Source organism: Lissotriton helveticus, chromosome 1_1, assembly GCF_964261635.1.
Source record: "Lissotriton helveticus chromosome 1_1, aLisHel1.1, whole genome shotgun sequence".
NCBI classification, from domain to species: Eukaryota; Metazoa; Chordata; class Amphibia; order Caudata; family Salamandridae; genus Lissotriton; species Lissotriton helveticus.
In genome coordinates, this window is record NC_136057.1 from 1,177,922,777 (window position 1) to 1,177,943,969 (window position 21,193).

The 21,193-nt window shown below is 47.5% G+C and overlaps 1 protein-coding gene across 3 annotated transcripts in view; it reads right to left on the reverse strand.

Annotated features, from left to right (window-relative positions):
• HDAC10 (histone deacetylase 10) overlaps nucleotides 1-21,193 on the reverse strand; it is a 527,678-nt gene that overhangs the window by 63,606 nt on the left and 442,879 nt on the right. For all 3 annotated transcript variants that reach the window (XM_078656727.1, XM_078656714.1, XM_078656722.1), the window contains exons 20-21: nucleotides 10,107-10,295; nucleotides 8,834-8,993 (exon numbers count right to left, since the gene is read on the reverse strand). In XM_078656727.1, the coding sequence (XP_078512853.1) occupies nucleotides 8,834-8,993; nucleotides 10,107-10,295 (349 nt within the window). The remainder of the gene's footprint in view (nucleotides 1-8,833; nucleotides 8,994-10,106; nucleotides 10,296-21,193) is intronic.

Consider the following 21,193-nt stretch of genomic DNA (forward strand, 5'->3'; position numbering starts at 1 on the left):
AACCAGGAGCATAGCGGGGAAAAATGCAGGTTGTCCTCCACTCACAAACTTCATACCACAAAAACTTGCTTTATATTGCGGGACCCATCATCATGAGCATACCTCACACCTCTCAATAATGATGCTTCTCAAGGTACTAGCTCAATGATGCTGTACACTATGAGTGCTCTAATCCCTTTTAAGATATACTTTAAAACATTTTAAGATATACTAGGACACCAATGTTTTAAAGCATATCTTAAAAGGGATTAGAGCACCCATAGTGTACCGCATCATTGAGCTAGTACCTTGAGAAGCATCATTAGTGAGAGGGGTGGGTTATGCTCATGATGTTAGGTCACCAATATAAAGCAAATTATAGGGCGTCTGCATTAATTTTTTTTCAAAAAGATGTTGAAATTTCCCTCAACTGATCAAGAGCATGACTTAAGCGATCTTGATTACCCACTAGATGCCACTGCTTTGGTTCAAGAGAACTTTATTTGCGTCAAACTTGAAATGCCACTAGGAGCACTGCAGGTTTCAGTCAGCACTCTTCAGTGAGGCCAAGTTTGAGTTGCACCACTTTATAATGGCTTTAATGCACAAGTTACTACTTGTGTAACGATGTATCTGTAAGAGACATTAGTTAGTATTAGATTCCTTACCTTAGAATATCCCCAGGCGTCAGACTGGATCCGGAAACTTTTGCGTAGCAGTACCCTTGCGCGTCGGTAGGCGTCGTCTGCGGCTCCGCGTCCGTCGTCGGCGTCGTGGGTGCCGTGATGACGTCGTCGGAGTACTTAGACGCCGCCTCCTCGTGCTGACGTCAGTTCTTAGACACAGCTTTTACGCGCCAGAAACGCAGAGCCATGTCAAAAAAACAACACTGGTGCCATTGAAACTAGGGCCCTGAAAGGGGTAAACCCTAACCCTAGATATCGGTTCGCAGAACGGGGAGGATGGGTGGGTCGGTAAGGAATCTAATACTAACTAATGTCTCTTACAGATATATCGTTACACAAGTAGTAACTTGTGCATCTGAAAGAGACACGTTAGTATTAGATTCCTTACCTTAGAATAGATACCCCAGCAATACCAACCCCGGTGGTGGGTCTGCGAACCAATAATCACACCAGAAAGTCCTGGAGGACAGAACGGCCAAAGAAGCCATCCCTCTGGACTTGGCTGTCCAGGCAGTAGTGTCTTGCAAACGTGTGCAGCGATGCCCACGTAGCTGCCTGACAGATGTCTTGTAAGGGCACTCCCCGGCCCAGGGCAGTTGTAGTCGCCGTGGCTCGGGTAGAGTGAGCCCGTAATCCAACAGGGGGCTCCTTTTTAGCCAGGGAGTAGCATGCCTGGATACACAAGATGATCCACCGGGAGATGGTCCTCTTGTGCACCGCTTTCCCCTTTTTCGCGCCCACGTAACCAACAAAGAGTTGGTCATCCACCCGGAACTGGCGTGTGCGATCCAAGTAAAATGAGAGCGCACGTTTTGGGTCCAGACGGTGGAGCCGCTCTTCCTCTTTAGAGGGATGCGGTGGCGGGAAGAAGGTTGGCAAGGTGATAGACTGCCCGATGTGGAAGGCCGTGACAACCTTGGGCAGGAAAGATGGCTTAGTACGCAACACCACTTTGTCCGGATGGACAGAAAGGAAAGGTGGAGTACAAGAAAGGGCCTGGAGCTCACTCACTCTCCTGGCAGAGGTGATGGCAACCAGGAAAGCAGTCTTCAGAGTTAGAAGGCGTAGAGGACAATAGTGAAGTGGCTCAAAGGGAGCGCACATCAGAAATGTAAGAACCAGGTTCAAGTCCCACTGAGGCATCACAAACGGAACAGGAGGAAACGTGTGTGTGATGCCCTTAAGAAATCTATTTACAATAGGGGACTTGAACAAAGAAGGTTGATCAGGCAGCCTCAGAAAGGCTGAAAGGGCAGAAAGGTAGCCCTTGATAGTGCCCAGAGCAGAGCCCTGCTGGGCAAGAGAAAGAAGGAAGAGAAGAACCTCAGAAAGAGGGGCAGCGAGAGGATCCACAGCCTTTGCTGTGCACCATGCCACAAATCTGTTCCACTTGCAGGAGTATACCGACTTTGTGGAGGGACGCCTGGCTGCCAGAATGACGTCACAGACTTCAGGAGGCAAGTCAAATGGCCTCAACTGTCGCCGCTCAATCTCCAAGCATGGAGGTGGAGACTGGACAGGTTCGGGTGGAGGACCGTCCCCTGCTGCTGCGACAGAAGGTCCTCCTGAAGAGGCAGAAGTCGTATAGGCGGAAAGGCGTACAGTAGACGGCAGCTCCACTCGCGACGAAATGCGTCTCCGAGCGAGTGCCGCCTTGGAAATTCCAACGCGCAGAGCTGATGACATTGCGCGTTCTCGTCGGTGGCGAATAGATCTAACCAAGGCTCTCTCCATAGCTGAAAGAGGCCTTGCGCCACGTCCGAGTTCAGACGCCATTCGTGATCCATCATGCACCGACGGCTGAGCTCGTCCGCCCTGGCGTTCAGAGAACCTGCCAGGTGTTGAGCCACCAGGGTCACGCCCTGGCGTTTCAGCCATTGCCAGAGGCGCAGAGCCTCCTGACAAAGGGTCCACGACCCCACCCCGCCCTGTTTGTTGCAGTACCACATGGCGGTGGTGTTGTCCGTGAACACCTGCACTACACTCCCCCGGACAGAGGGGAGGAATGCTTTCAGTGGTAGACGAATCGCCCGTAACTCCAACAGGTTGATGTGGAGCCGGGCCTCCGCCGGAGACCAGAGGCCTCTGATCTCCGCCTCTCCCATGTGGCCTCCCCAGCCCTGGAGGGGCGCATCCATCACAACCACGTGCTCCGGTTGGGGAAGGGAGAGGGATCTGCCGCTGACCCAATCGCGGTCCGTGAGCCACCACTGCAGCTGTCTCGCAGTGCCCTCAGAGATCAGGACGTGGTCAGATTGGTTGCCCTGATGCTGGGCCCACTGAAACTTCAGGTCCCACTGCAGAGCCCGCATCCGCCACCTGGCGTGATGCACCAGCAGGATGCAGGAGGCCATCAGCCCCAGAAGCCGCAGCGTCAACCTGACCGAGACCCGGGATAACAGCTGAAAGATGGGAATCAGAGCCTGAATTTTCCGGACCCGCTGCTCGGGTGGATAAACCCGAAACTGCGCCGAGTCGAGAACCGCTCCGATGAAAAGGAGCTTCTGAGAGGGGCACAGGTGTGACTTCGGCACATTGATTGAGAACCCCAGACGATGCAGGAGGTCTGCCGTAGTCTGGAGGTGGCTGACGACTGTCTGGGGCGAGGCCGCCTTCAACAACCAGTCGTCGAGGTAGGGGAAGACTGAAACCCCTAACCTGCGCAGATGAGCTGCGACCACCACCATCACCTTTGTGAACACCCGTGGGGCGATGGTAAGGCCGAAGGGGAGCACGGTAAACTGAAAGTGCTCGTGGCCAACCGTGAACCGCAGGTAGCGCTGGTGGGCCGGCAGGACGGGGACGTGGAAATAGGCGTCCTGCAAGTCCAACGCTACCATCCAGTCTCCTGGGTCCAGGGCAGCTAGGACCTGAGCCAGTGTCAGCATCTTGAACTTCTCCTTCCGGAGGAAGCCGTTGACGTTCCGTAGGTCCAAGATAGGGCGTCGGCCCCCTTTGCCCTTCTTGGGTACCAGAAAGTAGTGGGAGTAGCAACCACACCCTACTTCTGGCCCAGGAACGCGCTCGATGGCCCCCTTGGCCAAGAGGGCCGTAACTTCCTCCTGCAGAAGTCGCAAATGATCCCCCGATACACGGTGGTTCTGCGGTGGCATGGCTGGAGGAGTCGCCTCGAAGGGGAGGGAGTAGCCCCTTCGGACGATCTGCAGCACCCACCTGTCCGAAGTGACGGTGCGCCAGTGGAGGTGGTGATGGCGAACCCTGCCCCCCACTGGCGTCACATGGGCCTGAAAGCACGGACTAGGAGGGTTTTGAGGCGGATGCTGCGGGGGAAGGTGTGGACTGACCTCGCCGTTGTCCCCGACCGCCGGGACGGCAGTTCCCACGGCCGCCACCGCGTTGGGTATTACCCTGCGGAGCGTGGCTGGCAGCCCGTGTGGGTACACTCCTTCCGTGGCCACGAAAGGAATGAAAGGCAGCCGATTGCTGGCGCGGGGCCGAAAGGCCCAAGGACTTGGCCGTAGCCCTGGAGTCCTTAAAGCGCTCGAGCGCATGGTCTGCCTTGTCGCCAAAGAGGCGATGGCCATCAAACGGCATGTCCATCAATGTGTTCTGGACATCGGCCGAAAAGTTGGCGGACCTCAACCAGGCGTGGCGTCTGACCGCCACCGTCGTTGCCATCGCTCTACCCAGTGAGTTGGTGGTATCCAGCCCACACCGAATGGAATATTTGGCTGCATCCCGGCCCTCCACAAGGGCTTGGCCGAGTTTGGCCCGTACCTCCAACGGACACTCTGGCAGCACGTCCGTGACCGTATCCCACAGAGAGTGGGTGTAGCGGCCCAAGAGGCATGCGGTGTTGGAAGACCGCAGTCCCAGACTAAGGGACGAGAAGATCTTTTTGCCGTACTGCTCGTATCTCTTGGATTCCCTGTCCGGCGGTGCCGACGGGAATGCGGTCTGGGAATTAGAGGCCTGGATGACCAGGCTCTCGGGGGTAGGGTGGGTGGACAGGAAACATGGGTCGCCCGGGGCGGGGCGGTGGCGTCTGGCCACGTTCCTATCTACGGAAGAACCCGTAGCGGGCTTGGACCAAGTGCCCAGAAGAACGTCGAACAAGGCCTCATTAAAGGGCAGCAGAGGCTCGGCCGAGCTTGACTGCGGTTTAAGGACCTCAGTGAGGAGATTAGTCCTCACGGCCACGACGGGGAGCTCAAGGCCCAAGGCCTTGGCAGCCCTCATCAACACCACACTGTAGGTTGCCCCCTCCTCCGAAGCCACGGTAGGAGGGGAGACAAAACCAGTGTCTGGAGAGGTGTCCAGGCCACTGGCCTCCCCAAGGTCTCCTGCCCAGTCCTCATGAGACTGACACTCTCTGGTCAGAGGGTCCTCAGACCCCTCCCAATCCTCTTCATCACCCATCTCCTGAAATTCGGGGTTCTCAACTAATGGGGCCTGTTCATAGAAGTGAAACTCCCCAAACGGCGTCTGGAGCGGCGCCCATCGGGGCCGTCCCGACGTCGGAACAGGAATGAAGGGGGCATCGGGGACGGCGCCGCCCAAGGACGGCACCGGAGGCGACACCTGATGGTCCGACGCCGGGGAGGTCGTCAGGTCCACCGGCGATGAACCAGAACCCAAAGAAGGTCTAGCGGCATTCCCGCTGCGCCGTGCCCGTAGGCGCCGCCGGTGCCGGGACAACTGGACCCCGTGGCGCCGGGCCTGAAGGCGCCGGCGGGAGAGCGGGAACCTGCGGCGCCGGGCCCGAAGGCGCCGGCGGCATCGGGGCCGAAGCACCCGACGGTGTCGGGGCAGAAACCCCCGACCCGCTAGGGGTCCCAGACGGGTCCGCTGGGCCCGAAGGCGCCGCGGAGCCCGTCGGAGGAGAGAGTTTCCTCATGGCCATGAGGAAGCGCTCGATCTCCTCCGGCGTCGCGTTGAGCCCAGGGACCGGAGGATGTGGGGCCGAACGCGGCGTCCGCGACTCCGACGGAGCCGCGTGGGCGGTGTCACCCGAACCCCCGGCCGCATCGCGCGAGCGTCGGGGGGGGAGTCCGCAGAGCGATGACGCCTCTTGGACTTCTTGTGCCTCTTACCTGACGACGACTTCGACCCGGAGGAGTGCGGCCTACACTCGGAGCTGTGGTGGCTCCGAGCCCGCGACCTGTCCCTCGACCTCCCGTGGGACCGAGACCTCTCGCAACGCGGGACCGACTGCCAGAGTTCGAGTCGCCTGCGGGACCGCTCCCGCCTGGCTTTCGAAGAGAGGGCCCGGCAGTCGGAGCAGGCCTTGTCGTCGTGATCGACGCCTAGACACGTTAAACACAGGTGGTGAGGATCTGTCACCGACATCAGCCGGTCGCAATCCTCGCAGTGCTTAAAGCCGGGCATCCCTACGGCACCAATCGGAGTCGAAAGACTACGAAAAATGATCAAAAGCGATCAAAAAAGTTAGTCAAAAATTTACTAGGGTTACTGCTTTTTCCAGATCTGCGCTTGCTGGCGCGGAAAAAAGAAGAACTGACGTCAGCACGCGGAGGCGTCGTCTAAGTACTCCGACGACGTCATCACGGCGCCCACGGCGGACGCGGAGCTGCAGACGACGCCTACCGACACGCAAGGGAACTGCTACGCAAAAGTTTCCGGATCCAGTCTGACGCCTGGGGATATTCTAAGGTAGGGAATCTAATACTAACGTGTCTCTTTCAGATGCCTTCTTTCAATCTCAGCATTTTAATAGGTATGATTTTGACCTGCATCATTGGTGTTTGGAGGAAGACTCAAATAATGATTTTAGGATTTGTGCTTTTTGAAATATGCAGAACTATCAGGGACATTCTGGGGAAGTTTAGGAGTATGCACAGTGTCTGTTGTAGGTATTGAGAGACATAGCATGTTTAGATACTGTGATAGGATAAGAAAATGGTCCAACCAGGGTAACAACACGTCATATGTCAATATTTTGAAACAATACCTGATTGGCGTGTTGGTGTCAAAGGCATGCCTTTCCCAATTAGAACTAACTCCAATACAGTCATGTGTTTATGAATTTTGAGGCTTCTAGGTTAGTTGTGAGTGCTCGTCTACAAAATGTAATTCCCTACTATTAAGACAATATGGGAAACTGTTTTTAGATGGCGTGTTGGATCAAGGAGTTCCCTTTGACTTAACCTAACAAATGAGCACTGCTGCCCGAAAGGATGAGTTAGGAATGATGTTACAATAGGCAATCATACACTCGAAAAACTACTTTGTGGAAGCATGGACTTCAGTAAATGGCAGATCATCTGTGTAAACAAATGCCACTCCAACTGTTAGCCATGTTTTCATGTCTTTGTATATTTTGTATCCTAAGGAAAAAACTCCTGTAGAAAAGTGATGAAAATCTCAAAGGCCGGTTTCTGTCACTCTAAGCATTTGGCATCTAATTTTGTGATTCGTGTAATGTACGTAGCAGGCATGTTTGATAGATTATTAGGTGTTAATCAGTCAGTTATTGAGGTGGTGATGGGCTCAAAACACCCAGCATTTATCAGCGCAGCTCCATGCTCATGCTCCATGGTGGGGTTGGGTCTCATGATTGGTACTTTGGATACAGTCATCATGTCCTCTTCTTCCAGCGAAAATGTGCCGTCCACTCTTTAGGTGAAAATTGTGTTTGAACTGCTAACCTCTGTTTGGTGTGTTTTTTGTGTTTCTGTATCATGAGCAGTTTGAGCTCCGATATCTAGGGTATATTCAATTGATGCTGGTGACGTCTGTCAGTTAAATTGTCCTTCAGCACCGCCTTTGGACTTTGTGCTATATCAGAGATTTAACTCCCCAACCCAAATAGACCTGGTTAGACCCTCTGAGAACTGGAACACGTTCAAGGCAAGCGGTCACCTTTGAGAGGGATCACAGATTAGTCATACACCTGTGTACATTCAACCCTGCTATGGAGTTGTATGCCGGCCAGGCTGCCATTAGCCAACTTAAAGTCTTGTACCACAGCTAGTTTCATTCCTCTTGCAACCTGAGCATCTTGGTTTAGTGGTAGAGGGATAACACCATGGGTTAGAGAGGTTTGCTTCTTCTCCGACTGGCGGAACTGGTGCAGTTGAGACGACATTTATGCTACAATTAAGGACCCATATTCTTATGTTTGATGCTTGGACAAAGCTGGAGCTCTAACAGGACCTAGTTATCTTTTGGTTTTGCAACTAATTTTATTTAGGAGAGTGCTCTTCAGCCTTTTCAGGCTTCTATCACTCAGATGAATCATGATTATTCCATCATCAAAAGACTATGCTCAGGCACCTTGGTTCAGAGACCTCCTTAGGTTTACATTTTGTGAGACGACCCAAATCCAAATAATGGAGAAAACACATTTCAGGGGTTTGGTGTAGCCACAACATGTTGATGAATGTCCCTTAAAAGGCATCCCCGTTTAGCAAAATAAAGGGAGCATCAGAGATATCCTGCCCTCAGCCTGCATTTATTAGAAATCCCCATGTTTTGAGCTGAATTCAGCCATAAATGTTATGTCTCGACTGAATAAACAGCCTGAAGCAACCCTATCTATGGTCTCTCCCGCTCTCTTCCGTTTCTGATTTTACTGATAGAAACAGTGCCTCTCAAGTGTTTGTAATACATGTAAACGTAACAGGATGCAACAGGGGCTGGGATTTCACTTAAGGATTTACAATTATTTACTTTAAAATTGAATATGAAGGGTTTCCAAGCATATGCTTTTACACAAGGAATCCCACCTTGCCGTATAAAATATGCGAGAGTGCTGTTTTAAGATGTCAAGACGAACACAGAGGTCTAACAGAGGGCTAGTCTAATATGCTTGGAACACACCATTTTGCCAAGATTCAAGTATGGATTTGATATAAAGCAAGGTCCATTGCAAAATGTTCTATATACTTAAAGTAGACTGGGATTTTTGACGATTCCATGCTGCTTAACAGAAATATCTTTCCAGAGTTCCTCATCTATGAGACTGCCCACATGCTTCTATGATGCACTCCGTTCGCTGTGCATGTTGTGACATGCTCGCTTGATAAGTGATCCCACCACCAATTGAAGTTGATCCTCTAGGAGCCCTACAGTTCTTAAATGCGAAGGTGGGAGCAAACCTGTATGTATCAGAGATGTGTTCATGTGCCATTTGAAACATACATCCTGAAACGAGAAGCACAGTAGATGGAACCTAAACAACTGACCTGAACTTTGAAGCAGTTTCCATTCTTCCTGGAGCTTGTGACTTCTTTCTTCTATTGCGAGGATGACCTCCTTTGGAATCGGTGAATATGGCACTATGTCAGGCATATTCACATTCATTAAAGCTTCAGCAATGCTTTCCATGTACTTTAATTCTGTGTCCTGTTATGGATACATAGACCACCAAATGATGACAAACCATATTTGTTACCTATTTTTACAACCTGCTTTGCATCCTAAGTTTTGACTTTAAATCAATAAACGCCCAATAGTGTGTTAGCAAAACAAAAGACACGTTTGTTTTCAAAATTTACACAAACTGCAGAAGGGCAAATATACATAAGGTCTGGTAAGATCAGGGAGAAAGGATGTGATTAAAGCCAAGAAGGAGTTGTTGTTAAGGTTCTCACTATGAAACGACAAGCATTTCAGAGATGGTTTTTGTACTTTAACGTTGAAAGTACCTATTCACTAATTTAAAGCAGACAAAACATTACTCTCAGGCACTATCATCTGCACCTACACCAGGTTCATGAAGATCACTCACTTAACCAACACACTATAGTAAGTCAATGCTAGAAACATGATGGCAGCAATTAAGCTTTTTTACAGCCTTCTGTTATAACAGGCCACATGTAGAAGCTTTGCAGAGACTCAACTGAAACTAAGATTTCAAACTAGAGACCACATTTAGCTGAACCTCAGTGCTATAAAAATCAGCTCTCATTGTGCTCTTGAAACGTTTTACAAAATGAACAATAAGTGAAATAGAGGTCTTTAGAAAAGTAGGTCTGTCGGATGTGCACACTGCAGAAGAATGCACTACAAATTTCTGCACAAGTGGGCTCCCTGTCTCTTGAGGGAGCCATGGAGAACTCTAACAGGGTGGGTGCAATCAATATGCTATTAAAACCAAATAAATAAGCTTTCCACTATGTAATAGTCTACTCTCCTAAGAATATATTAGACCCCTGAAGTTCCTAAAAATATCTGGGGTTTCCACACAGAGCATAAAGAGTGGGACGATAAAAATTATGATATTTTTTAAACGCAGGGTTGACCTGTGAGGCTGAGTGTATCCACAAGTAGTGTTACCATTATTTGCATGCCATACAATCGTATCTCTAATACATTTTAACTTGTTTTTCATGCCACAATACTACAGTAGATTTTCCTATAAACAAGTGTGGTGATGTTTATACAACATGTCATCTCTATGTATGGAATTTCATTATAATCGACTTTGAGAAGCGTTTTAGGCTTTAGATTCCTTACCTGAATCACTGCGAGTATACGTCCATTAGCAAGGCTTTGCAACAATCGGGTCAGCAGGGCAATACTACTGACACTGAGCTTACTATTAGGCCCCAAAGCAATTATTGTTAATTCAGGCTGATAGCTGTATGCCAAAGGAAGTATTAAACGAAGTAAAGCATACAGGAAGCTGTTGTCTCTTTCCAGATCCTTTAGAACAAGGAAAGGAAACAAGATGGTGAACCGTTTAAAAGTAACAAGTAAATCATCACAAAAGATAAACATGCTATAGTTTTTATGAAGTAGAAGTTGATGAAAAATAACACTAGTCAAGTCAAAAAACCCAGCAAATCTCCAAGAATCTGTATTTAACTAAGGTGAGGCGATACGATTATACTGCCAGCCATGTATTAAATTGTGAACTTATTTAAATAATGGGCAGCGATTGCGTCTGTACGCAAAGAGCAATATAGAGGACTTGTCGGAGATGGAATTTATGTAGAACAACAAAGTCTGGAATAGGACTGGATTCTGGAACCTTTTTGATACCCTGGACAGAGTATTAAAAAGGTCAGAGAACTCGTGCACCACAGCATCAACACTGTCACTAAGATGAACATTGCTAAGGGTATATCTTGTTCTAACCACATCAACCTTAAGTTTCTCAAAGTCTTTCCGTCAAGATTTGCCAAGGAGGAAAGCTACCACATTAAGGGAATTCACTAACCATTACTCCAATTGAACAAGTTACTCACTTTCCGTAACACTCTTTCTGGTAGATACTTTATCTAACCACAGATTCTTCACTTTTTGAATATTCCCCAAGTGACAAACTGTATCAGGAAACTTTTTAAGCAGTACCCCTGTTCTTGTGTAGGTGGAGGCATGCAGCTCCATGCCAATGTCATCTCACCCTGCAAGTGACGCGCAGAACCGCATATAGGTACCACTCGAACACGCTAATGGTAGTTGATTCCTAGACTGTCCGCACCCCAAGATACAGACTGCAACAGCAAACTGGCTTTGACTACTGTGAAGATTTCTATAGTTGCACCTTTTTAGGTAGAAAAGGGCCCAGTACACAGAACAGGGAGGCTCAGTGAAGAATCTGCGATTAGATAGAGTATCTACCAGAAACAGTGTTACCGTAGATAAGTAACTAGTTCTTCTGCTAGATACTTCTAACCACAGATTCCTCACTGTTTGAATAGATACTAAAGCAATACATCCCAGGTGGCGAGTCTGAATTGGCTCAAATCAGTAGGACTGAGTGGGCAAACCAACAGACATGGCTGTCCAGGAAGTAGTGCTTCCTGAACATAAGGAGTGACTCCCACATAGCAGCCTAGAAAATATCCCGAACTATGAGCCAATGCAGTGGTAGCAGCCTTGGTTCTGGTGAAATGAGCCTGCAAACCTTTTAGGAGGCTGCTTCTTTCCCATCGTGTAGCAGATTTTATTGCAGAGCACAATCCACTGAAAGAAGGTCCACTTCTGCACTGCTTTGTCTTTCTGCGCTCCAGCAAATCCCGCAAAGAGATGAGCGTCCACACAATGTTCCCTGGTCTGATTGGTGTAAAAGCTAAAAGTCCTTTTAGGAATCAGCCAGTGGAGCATCTTCTCCTCCATAGAGGGGTGAGGTGGAGTGAGAACGCCAGTAGGGTGATATTTTATCCAACGTGAAAAGGAGTCATCACTTTCAATTATGATGATATGCAATTCAATACATTTCAATATAAACATCCAATGTTTCCCCTTTTCAACACAGATTTAAACGAAGACGTCTTGTGATTCTTTTGAAAAAATTGGATGTTTATATTGAAATGTATTGAATTGCATATCATCATCATTTGAGCCCTTGAGAAAGCCCTGGCTCTACCTGCCATAAAGGGTGAAACACGTGTCGGCTGTCCCTTCTCTTCTCAATTAATATTTATAACCAAACTAAGAGTGAAATGGACTAATTGAGCAGTGAATGAACAAAAATAAAAACATCCATCTACTTGACACAAATATATTTGGATTACCATATTATGTAAAAATAAGGATTTACCCTTGTTTATCAACTATTTGTCTGAAAGGAAGGAACATAGGCTCACATATATAACCCTACTTGATATTGCGTAGCTGGAATGGTTCAGAGCTTCGAGCGAAGTTCCTTCGATATTTTAGGAATTCATATCTAGACCCAGGATCCCTGGACCTGTTGCTTTATCTTGGAGCATATGTCTCAGAGCTCCTCTCACTAAGATCCGGAACAAAGGCTGAAACATCAGGATCATAGCCCGAATGTCCTGGACTATAAGGTTCAGGTGAAAGGCACAACTCTGCACTGTTTCCAGAATGGCTCAGATGAAGGGGAGCATTTGTGTAGGTGTCAGGTGTGATTTTTGGCACGTTTATGGTGAACCCCAATGAATTGAGGAGGTTGGAAGTGGTTTGGAGGTGGGTGACGACTGCCTGGGGTAAGCCTGCATTTAGCATCCAGTCAAGGCAGGGGAAGACTTAAATCCCTGACCTCTGAAGATGAGCTGCAATCACTGCCATCACTTTTTCGAACACCCGAGGGACACTAGCGAGGTCAAAAGCGAAAACAGCTAAGTGAAAAGCCTCCTGCCCCACTGTGAATTGAAGGTATCACCTGTGGGTCTGCAGGATGGGGATGTGGCAATAAGCGTCCTGTATACATATTGCTATGATTCAGACTCGAGGGCCGGGGGCACACAAGCTCTGGATCGGCGTGAGCATTTTGAATTGGTCTTTCGCAGGAGGACATTGAGAGGCTAAAAGTTGGTTATAGGACAAAGGCTTCTGACCTTTTTTTGTTAAGTTAAATACATTTCTAAAGCGCTCGAATACCTAGAGGCGTCTTGCCGCTAGCTTTTCTACTGTAAGAGGAGTACCCAAAAACAGTGTTAGGACTCAGTTATTATTGAATAACCAGGTTTCAAAAGCATTTCTAAAGGCTAAAAGGTTGGGTATGGCTTTTATATGCAAAGGGACGGAGTTCCATGCTTTTGCTGGTTCAGTCATAAACTTTCCACCTCTCCGGGAGGATCGTTTGAACCTGGACACTACAGCACATTTGGCCGTCGCAGACCGTAATGTCCTACCTGGGTTGTACCATTTAAAACTGTTTTTAGGACATTCCAGGTCTAAGTCATGCAGTGCTTTATCAGCGATACAGAGCTTTAATGGTGATCCTTTGTCTAACTAGAAACTAGTGCAGTTTCCTGATGGATTTTGATACGGAGTGGCATTTAGGAATCCTCAGCAGTGGTCATGCTGCTGCATTCTGTAGGACCTGCAACTTATTAATTAAATGTTAATGTAAACCAAGATACAGTAGTCATTTTTTGAGAGCACTAAAAGGTGTGACTTTGGGATCATAAAGTAGTGTGAGTAACAACCAAAGCCTACTTCTGATGCCGGCATCCTCTCTATGGCTCCTTTGACCAGAAGGACATGAACTTCCTGCTGCAAGAGGGACAGAATGTCTGCTGTCAGCTGTTCTGAGGATGGCGAAAGATGTGGCAGAGTGACAAGAAATGGTATGGTGTAGCCTGGCTGGACAATCCATAGGACCAAGTTGACAGAAGTTATCGCCTGCCACCCTGGCAGGAAATGTCAGATCCTACCTCAGACAGGGATCTGTGGGGTCTGTGTGCCTTGAAGGACCCACTAAAGAGGTTTTGAGGCAGAGGGAAGGGCGGAAGACTGTGTTGAACGCTGCCCTTGCTTTTCACATGGTCTGTGGGTACCACAGCCTCAACCGTAAAAAGGCTGAAGGGTTTGCTGGGCAAGTTGAACTTAAGGGCAAAACTGTAGGTGCAGCTGACGTGGCAGAGCAGACAGCCCATAGAAAGCACCGTGGCCCTATTATCCTTAAAGTGCTCAAGAATTGAGTCTGCCTTCTCATAAAAAAGGGGAGAGCCATCAAAGGTATGTCCAGTAACGTCGACTTGGCATCGCCGGCGAAGCCAGTGGACATCATCCAGACGTGCCTCCTAATAGCCACACTGGTGCTAATTGCTCTGCCTATGCAAACTGTGGTGTTCAAGCCACAGTGGATGGTAGATTTTCCAGCATCGCAGCCATCCCGAATAGCCTTCAAGGACACCCGGAATACTTGTGCAATGGAGTCTGAAAGGATGTGGGTATAAAACCCTAGAAGCGAGCTCATTTTGATGGCCCAAACAAGGAGGGACACCTACCCTGTAATTACAAAGAGGCCTACGGGAGGTCCAAACAATTTTAAATCACACTCTGAACTGAGAATGGATATCTCCAAAGGAACCAAACAAATTGATATTATCAAATCTGTTTATTAGAAATTCATTTTTAGCATTTTCATTTTATTTTTTTAGTGATATGGACAAACATATTCAACAGAAACATTTATATATATATATATATATATATATATATATATATATATATATATATATATATATATATATATATATACATAATAATAAAATATTTAACAAAGGGATTGATTCCTATTCATAACCCATACTCCCACAAAACTAACACCAACACACAAACATACTCATTCAAACATCATATACCACTTCACCCAATGGCCACAGATGCATAAGATGGATTAGGGACAGGTGACAGAGTCCCAGATGGTTTGGTAGGTTCCAAGGGTGGAACGGACGCCGACGCGCATTTCGGTATATAGCCCAGTGTGGGCTACACCTTCATCAGGGCAGAGGTGAGGTGGTGGGAGAGGGGGTCACAAGGGAAACAGACGTTTTTCTTAAAATTGGAAGGAAGTTAGATGGACAGCAATTCTCTGTTAGTTAAATCGCTATGGGCCCAGTTCACCATAGGGATGGGCGTGATGAAACTAATATGTTTCAGGGAAACAGATATCCATGAGGAGAGGCAATTCAGGCTCTGGTCACCGGTTTGAGGCGTCAGGAGTTTAACAATGCAAGTGGAGCAAAAACACATCGGGGAACGCTAGCTTCCTAATATGACAGGGGCCGGAGCGATCGAAATTGCAACCACCAGGTTTAAGCGGTTGCGAGGAGGTAGAGGTTGGCTTCCTTGACTATTTATAGCGGGGGTGTCAGGTCCTCAGGTTTTGCAACGGAAGGCATGGGTGGCTTCTCCGGCTGGCCGTATGAAAAGTACACTCGGGATTGAGCAGGTCATTTTGATGGCCCAACTGGTTGAGGAGAACACTTTTCCCAAAGCTTTCTATGCATTTTGATTCCCTGCCCGGTGGCATGGTAGGGAATGTGTTAGGGTTGACCTTACTTTGTGAGGCCTGCATGACTAGGCTCTCAGGTGTGGGGTGCTGAGTGAAGAAGTCAGGGTCACCCCCAGGGCTGGATGATGGCATTATGCTATCTCCCTGTTCACCAGACGTCCAGAACAGGTTTTGCCCATGGCCTGGAAAGGGTGCCTGTGAGGGTTTCATTGAACAGAAGCAGGGGATCTGTATTTGTTCGCCCAAGCGAAAGCACCTCAGCAAGGACATTAGTCTTCACTGCCGGAGTGGGAAACAAGAGGTTGAGCCACCCTTCATCTGACCATCATCCTCAGCAGCATATGCATGGTTGTCAGAATCCATTCAAGTAAAGTATGTAGAGCTAGGGCCATTTCTTGAGACAAGCGCAAAGTATTTGAATCTGGTGAGTTGCCCAAAGGCTGAATGGCAAATGGATCAGAGTGCAGCCTTAGTCGCGGTTGAAGCGGTGCTGACTGAGTTGGAAAGGACAATAGGTTGCACTACGCAGTCCAGTGTCTGAAATGATTATCCAGGGTCTGGCATGGGCCTTGGCATCAGATTGGAGTCAGTAATAAAGCCTGTCCGGAGCCCATGGCGGGTCCAGCTGAGCTCAAAGGCAGACCTGCAAGTAGGGTCCCAGGTGGAGGCCCTTGCAGTTACCTGGGGTCCTGAGTTGCGCCAGAGGGAACCAGTAATCTGCCAAAGAGCAGCAGTATTGTGTCACAGAATTCTTCGATTTGCGGTAGTGTTGCTGCCGGCCCTAGAAATTTGGGGCGAACCAGCTCCAAAGGGAAATGGCTTTGGAAGCAACACCGGGAAGCATGTGGATGCCCTCAAACCTTCTCTGGATTCAAGACTGGTGGGAAGGAGCTAAGTCACGCTTGGTCTTTTTATGCTTTTTCGTCATCTTGCCCGAAGACGTCGACAATGAAGATTATCGGCCACGGGAATAACTATGGGAGCTGGAATAGGACCTTCCCTTTACATTCGACCAGTCATGGCATGGAGTCTTCTGGTACTTGGTGACATAGAGCTTTGCCTCACGGTTTCAGATGGCTTTGAGATTCGCCAAGGCATAGTCTCTGCACTTGTGGTCCCATCCCAGGCACCTCAGACAAACCTGATGGGGGTCTGTCACAGACAGTTGCTTGTGACTGTCCTTACAAGGTTTAAACCCTGTAGTCTTGGGAGATTACATTTTTTCTTGTACTGGGTTTTTGGAACAATTTTGTAAATAAAGGTCTCCTGAAAAGAAGAGGGGCAGCTCCGGACTGTGTCTGGTGGCGTGGAAAGAAAGGAGGTGAAGTCAGACAGCAAGAGTAACACTTATAATCGGTTCTGGTTGTCACTTCTAGAGCAGAATGATATCAGTGTGAAGCCTTACAATGCCAACTACAGGCGCTCAGGGATATTGCTAAAAAAGGTTTCTGTATCCAGTTTCACGCCTGGGGAATATTCAAAAGTTGAGGAATCTGCTAATAGAAGAATTCATCAGAAAAATAGGTTTTTGTACACTAGATTTTATTTTTTACAGCGTGATGAACCTGCAATACACTTACAAAGACCGACCGTGATTAATACATTTATATTGATGCTTATTACATATTGTTACTTCTTACATTAATTGGCTGAGCAGACAATGTATTAGAAGTCATTAGTCAATTATTCAGTCCTAAATTCCCCATGATAAACCATGACTGTATTAGAAACTAGAACCAATTTAAATTACAGTTTACAAACAATATTTACAATCCATATGCTGGAACAGTGACAGATCAGAATATGCAGACTGTTGTGCCTGCTCAATCAACTTTACCTTTATCACCTAGTTATCCTGTTAAGGAAAAACCCTGCTTTCTGTTATAAGCCATTAGTGGAACAAGGCATGCAGAGAAGATCCTGGGAGCATTATGGAGACCTAGTGGTCAGTCTAAACTGAATACTGACCGGTCATGGAGAATTGAACATTCTGTTGGTACTTGGGATGGATAGGTATATATGCAAATAGTCATAATTAAGATCTTTCAAAATCAACATTTCTCCTTATTCTCGTAGTGTGATAACGTCCTGTAGGGGAACCATCCTGAAATATAGATTTTTTGAGTAATTTCTTTTGTTTCCTCAGGTCTAAAATAGATCTTCATCTTCTAGTTCCTCCTATACGAGGAAGAGCCTGAAATAGAAACCTTTTTTCAAATTAGTTTTGGATACCTATTGTATTGTTCTTGTGGTGCAGGTCTTTTGGATATTGACGTTTTCTGTGCAGCTGAAGGAACAGAGTGGTTACTCTTAATTAAATTCAAGAAATGGCTAAAGTAGATCAGCTGAAACACCCAATGATCTGTGATCATTTCCTCCCAGTCTCCAACAAAAACTACATTTCTTACACGAATAGGGCTTGGCAAGGTTGTCGAAGCAGTCAATGTAAATTCTCTAAATTGCTTACGGATTTGTGGTCTGAGATCCTCCACATTGTCTTGTCAACAGATCGGTGTTGGACTGCCTCTGCTGGCCTCTACCCAATGAGTAACCCATCTTGTAAGTAAACATGATGGTAGGGATGATGTTGTTTCTGCTAAATGTAGTACCACTACTGGACGACAGGTAAAAGAAAAATCCTCTGATATCATAAAAATTTAGAGGTCGCTTATGCTAAAAGGCTCTAAGGGAGAATGAGGCGTCTGGTTTAGTGAAATGGAGGACTTCATCCACGCAGTTGCCACATAATGTTTTCCTGTGAAGAGGTATGTGTGTTTATGATCCTGGAACTCCGAGAAAAAGGCTTTACTCTTAAAACATCTCAGTCTTCTGAAGTCGCTGCATCTGCTCCACGATTGAAGCATACATTTGACACATCCATGGCTGTGTTGTTGACAGTCACACAAGTAAAGGATGGTTCAGGCTTCTGCCCTTTTTGTCCTCTTGCATTAGCGCTAGAAAAGGAGCAATGCCGGCCTCCATTAGTTAAGCATAGCAACTCAGTATTGCCAATGCTTTGGTTCCTTTAATGAAGACTACAGCCATAGAGGTGTACCAAAGGTACTCAAGTGCCTCCTCCTCTAGTCACTAGAGATCAGCAAGCCAAAACTGTATGGACTGACTGGAACAGTGTTGCTGCAGATATGATTGAGTATGGCTCAGAAGGCATGCAAGAGCATGATCAAGGACCTTGTATTTTTTCTCCTGGCGTTGTATTGTGATCAGAAATGTTGGTGGGGCCTTCATTAATCATTGGCCCTTTACCCATTAATTGCCTAAAATGAGAATGAAACTATTGGACCTGCAAAGCTTTTCTTTAAAATCATTGATTTTCTTTTGAAGCAATGGCAGGTTGTAGTGCTCTGAAGTGAATTTGAACAGCCTATGAAAATGTGCACTATCTGGAGGACAGTTGACAGTAGGTGTCTCTTTTGCCTTTCAGGAGGCATGATTTTTTTTTTTTCCAACTTTGCTGTTATGGAACGTCCCCCTCTTTTTCCTAGTCCTACAAGTCTTCTTCACCAAATACTGCACAATGGTAGAGGCGGTGTTGGCGGCAGTGGCATCTACATTGTTGGCTGTGTGTCAATTCCTTAGCAAACCTGGAGTTAAACATATCTCTGAAGTCCTGGAGCCACATGGGAGGAAGTCAGATAGAATAGGAGCAATTGGTGGCTTTCAAAAGTGCCTTTTAGGCTCATAAATGCTTCTCAAAAGCATTTGTAGTGCAGAAGATGCCAGTCAGGTAGTCTGGACTCTACATGTTCTTCTTGATGGAATACAACTCCTTTGGCTGGCTCTTCTGTCTATTGTATGCTATTATCTTGACATAGGAGTTGAAATCTTGGTCCTGTTCGCTCATGTTTTCCTCAGTCTCCAATATGAGCACAGGACTGTGCGGACTTTTTCAAAGGTGACGTCTGAATGTATTATTGACATGGACAATTCAGTAGATGTCATACTGATTTATGTCCCTTTTGAGAGTGGAACATGCTACTTCAAGGTGGAGGCTCCACTTACTTGCAGTCTGAGCCTTTTTTGTTTTTTAATTCTTTTTATTAAACAAAAATCCAATAAAAAGAAAAACACATCAGGTGACATTAGCAGTTCTTACAAATTACTTGATGACATACCATACTTTGCAAAATATTATATACGTGAGACAAATGGTGGATCAAGGGGACACATGCTCATCCATTTCCTCAAGACTTATCGGAGGTGTAAAAACATCCCCCCGGTAATGATTCCAAGCCTCCCAAACCTTGCCCCACTTCTCAGGGCCCCCCTAGCAACATAAACTGACCTTTCCCTAAACATGCACCAGTCTAAATCCTCCACCCATCTCTCGATCCGGGGCGGTTGGCTGGCTCCCCACAGCTGGGCAATATTGCCCATTGCTTTTTATATGTATTCAGATCCGTGGGATCCCAGAAAAATACACCTGCGGGATTCAGGCTGAATCTCTACCCCCAGGACATCTCGCAGCATGTCGTGAATCTTCCCCCAATACGCCTGCACCCCAATACAGTGCCCCAATATATGTATGAACGTCCCCAGTTCCCCACAGCCCCTCCTGCATTCCCCACCCTCCGAGCGGCACATACGGACCAGACATGGCCCCGTGACGTATGACCTGTGTAAAATCTTCAGTTGAACCAACCTGAGCCTCGTCTGAATCGCCACCACCCGCGGGGAGGAAACCGCCTCCTGACAGTCCTCATCATCCAATTCCAACCCATCCTCATTCCAGTGCAATCTTATATGCACCAGCGGATCCTCCATATTATTTATAAGTTTCTTATAAATTAGAGAGATGGTTTTCTCAGAAAGATGCCCGTCTAACATCCGGTCCTCGAGAGGGGATGCGTCGGGAATAGTCGTGCCCCTGGGAATGTGTGTAAGTAGAGCATGTCGGATCTGAAGATAATGGAAATACTCACAGTCCTGAAGTTGGTATTGTTGCCTGAGGGAGTTAAATGTATGAACTGTACCTTCCCCCCAAACATCTTTAATATGCGTGATCCCTATAAGGTCCCATTTATCAAAGCCTTTAGACTTCCATAGACTTCCCAACTTCTCTGAGCTCCACAACAGGGGGGCAAGTGTAAGTCGCGCCTCCCACTTAAGATGTCTGTTGGCCGCATGCCACACCTGGACGGCATGAGCCGTTGGACCAGCAAACAGAAACCTACGAGGCCCAGCATAGAGCGCTCTTGAGTAGTCGCCTCACGGTAGCTGCCATAGCGTATCCAGGGTCCCCGGGGGTCCATATATAGCGTGATTCACCGCTGCCAACTGGGAAGCCCAGTAGTATTTACGCAGGTCCGGCAATCCTATCTCTCCGTCATACCAGGGAAGGGTAAGTTTAGAGAACGCTATGCGGGGCTTGCCGTCCCAGAGAAGCCGTCTCTGGAGGGCCTCTATTTCCCTAAAGTAAGATGCAGGAACCGGATCCATCGCGTTCTGGAGGGCGTATAAAAACCGGGCCAGGGCCATCATCTTAAAAAGCACTGCTCTGCCCAAAAGGGAAAGTGGGAGCGCCTTCCAACGCACCATATCCCATCTAAATCGAGTCAGAGGAGAGCAAAGGTTATTGGTGTATCGAAGCTTCGGGTCAAGCGTTGTCATATAGATATGCTTTGCCTACACACTGTGTTAAGTTAGCATGAGCTTATTAGGAGTTTAAACGCCATTTTACCTTTCTGCTGCTTCTGCACACGACACATAATTGTTGCTTTAGCTTTGAGCCTAGTAGAATGCTTTGCTTCACACGAGAATAATATGTTGTTGCTCTGATATCAGCTTTGCTTAGTGAGCTGTGTCTGTACAGTGAGTGCCGAGGCCTTCAAGGATATCTCAACACAGTGGTTGTTGTGAGGTCTGA